We start from the raw sequence: 9138 nt of genomic DNA on the forward strand, positions 1-9138 counted from the left end.
GTTATCATATATCTTGTTTATTGGTATTACTAGGGTTGTTCAAATCGCTCGTCGTTGATCACTCGCTCGCCGATCGTTCGGAAAATGCTTGGAATATGCTTGCTCGGTTTGGTTCAGTTTGCAAACGAGTGAAGCATGAGCAAAGGTCCGCTCGGCTCAGCTCAAATTAATTTTTATTAATTTGTTACATATATAATTATATATGCACACACAAATTTCATGTATATTCATATTTTATACATACCGCGCTATTAGATTTGGGCCGCTATACTCAAATATACAATTATATTTATCCATACTAGCCTAATCAAACCAGTAAAAAAATTAACACCAAATTTAAAACTAAAACTCTAAGTCGTGAAGCGACAATATTTGACAGTTTTCTCTCATCAATCATCAGTCGTCATTCGTCTCTCGCTCTCACCATAGGCCACAATGCGACAATTGTTCTTTGTTGTATATTCATCGCCTCACCTGCCTCAACCAGAGCCTCATCCTCGGACGATCCAACCTCAATCTTAGTGTCACCTCGGACAGTTTGACCTTAGTCGTGACCCGATAGCGGAGACATCGAAGGAAACATGCTAAATCTATGGTTGTCCAATTTACTCGTCGCTCGCTCGAAAAATTACACGCTCGAATATGCTCGTTCGGATTTCGCTCGGTTGTAAACGAGCCAAGCACGAGCAAAGGTCCGCTCGGTTCGAATGATCGAATCGGCTCGTAAACAGCCTAGGTATGACACCAGAAATTTTTACTTGTTAAAAAACATATATATTGAACAGTTGTTATGTACATATGTCGACTCTCATGCACTATTCAAAGGTGTTGACAAGCACTATTCTCTCGTTACGATTCAAAATCTAAATCGATAAGATTGTTTAAATATTTTTAGTGTTAAAATATAACTAGCTTTAGCCAAAAACTGTATCTTTTTAGTGACGAAATTATAACGTCTTGGTCGACCGATGGTTTTATTTTAATGCTTAAACTCATGCATTCTCTATCGACTACGACTATTTATTTACTTTTATTTTATAAAATGAACTCGACAAGTTCTAGTGGTCGAGATTTGGGGTAAGCCTTTTTAACCCCCTAGTTTCCACCTCAAAATCTTATTATTTTCTTGTATTCTAAATAAATAAACTTATTTATCATTGAAGAACATATCTTCTTCTAAATAAATCCTTTATATTATTTTTCTGAATGCTTTAACATGATTAAAAAACGTGAATAACCAACAAGATTTGAGATTAAGTGAATAGAGGAGGGATCGTGTGAAAACTACAAAGTTACGAGGAAACTGAAAAAAACCACTATCAGCCAATCAATTTTAATTTTTTATATGTAGATAAAATAAACACGTCGCATCGGTATATTCGAAAATATAGACGTTATATTATATTACTAAAATACGCCATGTCTAGAAACCATAAGAAACAAATATGGTACAGGTGCTAATGTTTTTCGGATGGTATTGGTTCGTTTCTCGATAAACAAAAAAAAACAATTATTATATTTAATTTTAACCCTTACCGTAGATAAAAATAAGCATTGTCACAACAGTATATTAGAAATTTTAAGACGTTATATTATATTGCTAAAATAACAAAAAGGGTAAACACACATCAGTTTATAAAAGAAAAAAAACTAAAGTGTGATGTAGCTTTGATAACAACTATATTTATGCTTCGCTCATTTGTACGTTATTATTCACAACTCAGTTTTAAGTAAAATTTATATTTTGACGTAGATAAAAACAACTACGTTACAACAACATACACGACAATTTACAAAACATTGTATCTTAAAATCTATAAAAAACTATAAGTGAAAAAAAATATAATAGGCTCAAAAGTAGTCGTAGTAAAACAAATCACCAAAATACCATTTTAATGGTATGTCAATATACATAATTTTTATAAAGACACCATAAAGTATAAAAAGAGTAATTTGCTATAATAATGTATTGATAAAGTAATAAAATATTTATTCATTCTTATGTTAAAAACTTTACATATTCTTTTTTCTGATGTATAATATTTTGTGGAAGGAGGTCATATGGTTACATCTTGTTACTTTATATAAGACAATAAGAATAAAAATATTTGGAACCCACAATGATAATATCAACTTCTTGTACCTTATCACAGATTCACTAGAGCCACTAAAACTCATTCACACTGGTTTATATATCATCCCCTATAAATATGTATTTTAGGAGGTAGCTCCATAACTACACAACAATGGAAGACATACAACAAAAAGCCCATGATCATGGAAAAAGGCCCAAAGGTGGACTCATCACCATGCCATTCATATTTGGTAATCTCTTTCTCCTTCAATATTTATTTATTTTTCTTTATTTTTTTAAATGCAAAAAGGCTCTCTAAGGTTAACTTAACTTGATGTTGGTGCAGCAAATGAGGTGTGTGAGAAGCTGGCTGTGGTGGGCTTTCAGACAAATATGATTAGTTACTTGACACAACAACTTCATATGCCGATGACTGAAGCCGCTAACACGCTCACCAACTTCGGTGGCACCGCAAGTTTGACACCTTTGCTCGGCGCCTTTATAGCCGATTCTTTTGCAGGCCGGTTTTGGACCATCACAGTTGCTTCCATAATTTATCAAATTGTATGCTTTCCTTCCTTGATGCAACTTTTCATGGTAATTATTGGTAGTACGTCTGGGCCTGGCGGATCCAAGAATTTTTCCCACCGGGTTCTTTTTGGTAGATTTTCACTAATTCTCACTATTTTTTTTTTAAATTATACAAAATTTCCACTATTTTTTTTTTTCATTTTCTTTCCAAATTAAGGGGGTTCCCGGGAACCCCCCAAAACACCTTTGGATCCACCACTGCTGGGCCAGGTTGGGTAACGAGTCATAACATGTTTCGGTAAACTGGGTTCGGGTCAAAACATCCTATTCTTTAAAAGTATCAATTTGGTTCAGCCAGAAACAGGTTCTGGCCAAAATGGGCTCGTGTAGAAAAAACTAAAAATAAACCAAAAAATATCAAAATAGGTTCACCGGCTATTTTTTATATCTGCGGTGGTGGCGGAAAGAAATAATGGTTGTGGGAAGTACCGACCCATTTTGGATCAGTTTTAAGTTATAAAGCTTTATAAAAAATGGGTGGAGGTGGCGGAGGCGGTGACAAACAAGTCGTGAGTAGTGCTAATCGATTTTGGACCCGTTTTAGGTTATAAAGTTTTATAACAAGTTGCCTGTTTTAAGTTACAAAATTTTATAATTATTTGTATCATTACTCAACTCAACTTTTTATCTTAATTTATTTCCTAGGGTATGGTATCACTAACACTATCAGCAATACTACCAAAGTTAAGACCACCACCATGCCAAAATGGACAAGTATGCCAAGAAGCTGATAATGGTCAACTAGCAATCTTATACATATCCCTTTTGCTAACCGCAATCGGGTCGGGTGGGATCCGACCCTGTGTAGTTGCATTCGGGGCGGACCAGTTTGATGAAACCGATGAAAAACAGAAAACTAGCACATGGAAGTTCTTCAACTGGTATTATTTTTGCATGGGGGTATCTATGCTTGTGGCGGTGACCGTGATCGTATATATTCAGGATTATGTCGGGTGGGGTTGGGGTCTCGGCGTCCCATCTATAGCTATGGCTATATCGATTGTTGCGTTTGTTTTCGGGTACCCGTTGTATAGAAATATGGATCCGTCGGGCAGCCCATTTACGCGGTTGGTGCAGGTGTGTGTGGCTGCTTATAAGAAGAGGAATTTGCCAATGGTTTCGGATGCTAAGATGCTTTATGAGAATGAAGAGCTTGATGCTTCTATTTCTGTTGCTGGGAGACTTATGCATACTAAACAAATGAAGTAAGTATATTCTTTTATATCACCTTTTGTCAAGCAAATTTCGTAGCCCTGTAAATGAACCGAACAGATATGAACGTGGGTTTTTCGTGCTACTTCATTTTACTTTAAACTGACCACAAACATTTAAACGAAAAAAAAAAATTCATGTTCGTGTTTATTCGTTAAAAAATAAACGCGTTTGTTTATGTTTGTTCGCTGATATCTTAAAGAGTAAATTACAAAAATTGTCCTTTATGTATGTCACTTATTGCAAACTGTGTCCCTTAACAGAAAACGTACTCGATGTTTGCAAATCCTTGCAAGTTATGTCCTTTAACCATAACTCAGTTAATTTTTTATGGTTAAATCTGACCAAATGGACCCCACATGAGGGTATTTTTGTCATTTTACTCTTATGTGGTGTCCATTTGGTCATATTTAACCACAAAATAACGTCATGTGGGGTCCATTTGGTCAGATTTAACCACAAAAATTAACTGAGTTAGGGCTAAAGGACATAACTTGCAAGGGTTTGCAAACATCGAGTATGTTTTCTGTAATTATTGAAAACAAATGACACAATTTGCAATAAATGACATATATAAAGGACGATTTTTGTAGTTTACTCTATCTTAAATGATAAACGGGAACATAAATGGACCCAAACGCATACCAATTAAAATTTGTATGTTTGATCGAAAGAGTCAAACGACATCCATTTTAAACCAAAAGATTGCAACGTTGATTGCAGGTTCTTGGACAAAGCTGCCATTGTGACCCAAGAAGACTATGCAAAATCCCAATCAAAACCAAATCTATGGAGACTAAACACAGTCCACAGAGTTGAAGAACTCAAATCACTACTCAGAATGGGACCAATATGGGCTTCTGGTATCCTTCTATTCACAGCATATGTTCAACAAAACACCTTCTCACTTCAACAAGCAAAGACCATGAACCGACACCTCACGAAATCGTTCCAAATCCCAGCCGGTTCCATGTCGGTCTTCACCTTAACCTCCATGCTAGCCACCATTGTCTTTTATGACCGCGTGTTTGTGCCCATCATGAAAAGATTCACAGGGGTAGAAAGGGGAGTTTCTTTCCTTAGTAGGATGGGCATAGGTTTTGCTATATCAATCTTAGCCTCATTAATAGCCGGTTTTATGGAAAGAAAGCGTAAACATGTCGCTTTTGCCCATGGTTTAACCGATAAGCCGCATGATACAATTCCCATGACGGTTTTCTGGTTGGTACCGCAGTATAGCCTTCATGGGGTGGCTGAAGCGTTTATGGCAGTCGGGCATCTTGAGTTTTTGTATGATCAAGCCCCCGAGAGCATGAGGAGCACTGCGGCTGCGTTGTTTTGGATGGCGATTGCGGGTGGAAATTACATGAGTACCCTTTTGGTGACTATGGTGCATAAGTTTAGCCAAGGGGCAGATGGGTCAAACTGGCTGCCTGATGATAATTTGAATAAAGGAAGGTTGGAATACTTTTACTGGATGATCACATTGTTGCAAGTTCTTAATCTGGTTTACTACTTGTTTTGTGCAAAGTTTTACACTTTTAAACCCCTTGAAGTTGCTCATAGAGATGGTCAACAAGGTCATGAGCTTGAGTTAGGAACCCATGTTTGATTTGAAGCCACTTTTTGTTAGATGCTTATAGTAACCATAAGGTATGTATAGTGGTCAAAGGCAATGAAAGTATATGTAACTTATTCACAATACTTTATAGTTAGTTTAAATATTGTTTTTGATAAATGATTATAGTAAATGATACATTGATATATCAATTTAAACATGGATGTATATTGTATAACTAGGGAGTTTCACCCACGCGATTTCACGGAAAAATGTATACTAAAAAGAAGTTATTTTACAACATTATTAGATATAAACGCACATGTGAAGTCTCCGTGTAAACAAAAAATAAAGTTGTGATATACTCCTCAAAACTCGTTATAAAATAAATGTGAATGTTTACGTAAATTTAAAATATTTTTGTTATATTATCTTTAATAAATAACGAACAAACATCATATCTCTTATTAGTGGTTTGAAATCATAAAGATAAGTGTCAGAACTCAAGAACATAGGAAAGGCAAAGGGATCCAGACATTTAACATATCATACTAACGTATCCATTGAGCACAAAAGGAACTTTTTTGTAGAGTACATATGTAGCTTGCCTATGATAACCGTCGTTGAGTTGTCATGCAAATACTTTAATAACTAAAATAGCTACGGTAAAAAGTGTATCGTATCCATGAGTAACATGTAACTAGTATGACACGTATTGTTTGATTACAACACGCAAATAAAATTCTTTGATTTAAGACAAAATTAAACTAAAGTTAAACAACTTTGCAATGGAATTAAAACAACATGAAACACAATGAAAAACACGTTTATTATATTATTAAATTTCGTAGTTGTTTTGTGTAATGGGCTGAACCACGTTTCTTGTAGGTTGTATGCTATTCTTCTTTTTCAACAGACGGCCCAAATTCACAATCCATCTGAGTGCTCATTGCAATAGGGCTTCTTTGTGAAGCATACCGTAGATCAAAAGATGAACGGTTCAGATGTACTACTGTAGCTAAGAAGCTACGTTCTTTGTTATATATAGATAAAATTTGTGTACTTCGCATATTAATTCAAACTCCAAATCAAATAAACTATTATTTTTATATTTAAAATCTAGTGTCACCGTATGTATGTTTTGTTTTGCTGGTATTTTAGTGTCATCAAGCTGTTTAGGGTCATTGGATTTTCTTGGAGACCAAATAAGAAGTCAATGATACGAGTTAGGAGGTTTGGAGTTATTCAATATTAATATGACTTCGGTATCGAAGAACCTCTAAGATTGTAAGGGACGCAGTCCCTATATGGACAGGGCCGGCCCAAGCCCAAGTATTTTGAGGCTTGGGCCTTGGGCCACCAAATCTATAGGGCCTCAGGATTTAAAAAAAAAGTTATATATTATATGGGTATGAGCCTTGTCATTAAAAGGTTGTAGCCTAGTTGGCGCGCATGTCATATGTGTACCTTAAGGGGGTGGGTTCGAATCTCGTTTAGGCCGATCGACCGTCTTTTATTCTTTTTGGATAAGAAAAAAATAGGCATGAAGGGCCCCAATTTTGAAACTTGCTTTTGGATAAGAAAAAAATAGGCATGAAGGGCCCCAATTTTGAAACTTGCTTTAGGCCTCTAAAATGATTGAGCCGGCCCTGTATATGGAGCCCATCGTGCAACACCCCTGGATGATAGTGCTTCATCGGAAACACATTAGATTTGTATAGAATAGGAAATGTTGTATGGAATTTTGTGTTGCAGTATTAAAAAGTACATCGGCGTCAAAGTTATTGAACATCGGTATCAAATTTGTATATCGGTATCAAACTTTTACAGTAGTAGCAATTTTGTAATTGTTGTACCGAATTAGTAACTTAGAAGTTTAGTATTGACAATATTGAATTCGCTACTAATGGTTACACCCTAAGTACAATGGTTACAACCAGTGGCGGACCTAAGATTTTTTTTCAGTGGGGTCCATTTTTTTTCGGTGTTCAAAATTTTCATAACAAAACGTTAAAATTTTTGGGTCGGTCCTCGTTCGGGTCGGGTCATAGAGAGGTTTGAACCAGATTTAAAAAAAAAAGAGGAAAAATGAGCTACACAAGGATTGAACCCATGACGGGTGAAGAGTCTGGTGAGCCTTACATGGGGCACATGGACGTTGAAATGCATACATGCTAGTATAACCGATGACTAATGAATCAATTTCAATAAGACAATTAATTAAACATGTACATATTAGCTCAACTCTACATAAAATGGTTATGTAATCGTATAACCACTTCTTGATCTCTTACTAAGAGATGGTGACATTTCACCATGTTTGAAATGGTGATTCGACTCCATATATAAAGGAATAAAGGATTCATACAGTTTTATTTAAGCATCGAGTTTCACTTCATAGAATAGAACATATTGTTCTTAGATGGAACTTTCTGTCTTTTATATGATTAAGGATTCATGAAATACTTTAATTTGAAAACGGGATTATGTGATTGAAATAGTATCCAAGTCATTTACGGATTTCAGAAAACCTACAAAGATTAAAGTATTATGTGCGTTTGTGATCATGATATAACCAGCTAATTCAGGAATTAGGAGAAGTTTAAAGAGTAGGACTTTAGCTGATGGAAGGAGAAAATGTATGTTCTTCTCATGAGTTTGAAAGCTGTGCATGTTCTGCGTATATCCATGCATAAAGCTAGGGGTGTGCACGGTTCGGTTTTCGAAAACCGTCCGGTTTCAGTTTTTCGGTTTTTGAAACAAATTACAAAAACAGAAAAGTATAATCAAAGTTTAATAATCTTTCTTAGATATTTACATTTAAGTTAGTATATTTAGTCTTTTTTATTAATATTTTTCATATAAACCTAACCTTCTAATCTATTTTAATATTTCTCAAAATTATTAAGACGTTTTCTTTTATAATACTTTAAAAATCACTTAATTTTTATGTGAAATTTTGTTATATCTTATAGACAGCGGATAAATCATTTCTATGATAAATAAACATGTTAATGTTCTTATTATAAATACATAACAATCAAGAATAAAGTTAATATTTCGTAGTAACATGGGTTAAAACACTTAAACATAAAAATATAAGGATTGGGCCTACTATTGTTGCTTATCGGTTCGGTTATTGAAAATGGTTATCTGAAAAACCGAACCCAAATTTTCAGTTACTTAAAATCCGAAAACCGAACGGTCAGTTTTTGTTTCGGTTCGGTTACTTCGGTTTGGATTTTTTTGGTTATTACAGTTACGGTTCGGTTATTTCGGTTTTATGCTCACCCTACCTAAAGCAGTGGATGATGAACCTTTGGAACAAACAATGAGAATAATGAAATGTGAGAACACTGATTAAATCTTTGTGGCCATATTCTAAATGATATGTCTAACTCCCTCTTTGATATCTATCGGTATGTTGTATCCTCGAAAAAACTGCAGGATTCCCTTGAATCAATATACATGGCTTAAGATGCGTTTAGCAAGAAGTTCCTCATTAGAAATTTTAACAATTAGTATTAAGCCCCCCGTGTTAAGACAAGGGGTGTCACGCTATGGTAAATACCGAAAACGCTAAGTTAAATACGAAACATACCATTGAATGCATAATAATATAATACAAAACTTACAACCAATGTTAAAAGTTTATTATACATAAGAACTTAATCATTTTTTAACGTCATGCGGGTCTACATAA

The 9138-nt window shown here is 34.9% G+C and overlaps 1 protein-coding gene across 1 annotated transcript; it reads left to right on the plus strand.

The window, feature by feature from the left end:
* Positions 1-2110: 2110 nt before the first annotated feature.
* On the plus strand, positions 2111-5641 carry LOC110872096 (protein NRT1/ PTR FAMILY 3.1). The gene is made up of 4 exons (XM_022120866.2): positions 2111-2325; positions 2421-2638; positions 3311-3870; positions 4601-5641. The coding sequence occupies exons 1-4, from the start codon at positions 2247-2249 to the stop codon at positions 5487-5489; spliced, it is 1746 nt and encodes a 581-aa protein (XP_021976558.1). The 5' UTR covers positions 2111-2246; the 3' UTR covers positions 5490-5641.
* The last annotated feature ends 3497 nt before the right edge of the window (positions 5642-9138 follow it).

Source organism: Helianthus annuus, chromosome 8 (assembly GCF_002127325.2).
Source record: "Helianthus annuus cultivar XRQ/B chromosome 8, HanXRQr2.0-SUNRISE, whole genome shotgun sequence".
In the NCBI taxonomy this organism is placed as follows: Eukaryota; Viridiplantae; Streptophyta; class Magnoliopsida; order Asterales; family Asteraceae; genus Helianthus; species Helianthus annuus.

Bases quoted from the DNA above. Each gene is read 5' to 3' on its own strand.
- LOC110872096 (XM_022120866.2), top strand. From the start codon at position 2,247: ATGGAAGACATACAACAAAAAGCCCATGATCATGGAAAAAGGCCCAAA. The intron at 2,326-2,420 runs GTAATCTCTTTC...ATGTTGGTGCAG, and splicing joins CACCATGCCATTCATATTTG to CAAATGAGGTGTGTGAGAAG. The intron at 3,871-4,600 runs GTAAGTATATTC...CGTTGATTGCAG, and splicing joins ATGCATACTAAACAAATGAA to GTTCTTGGACAAAGCTGCCA.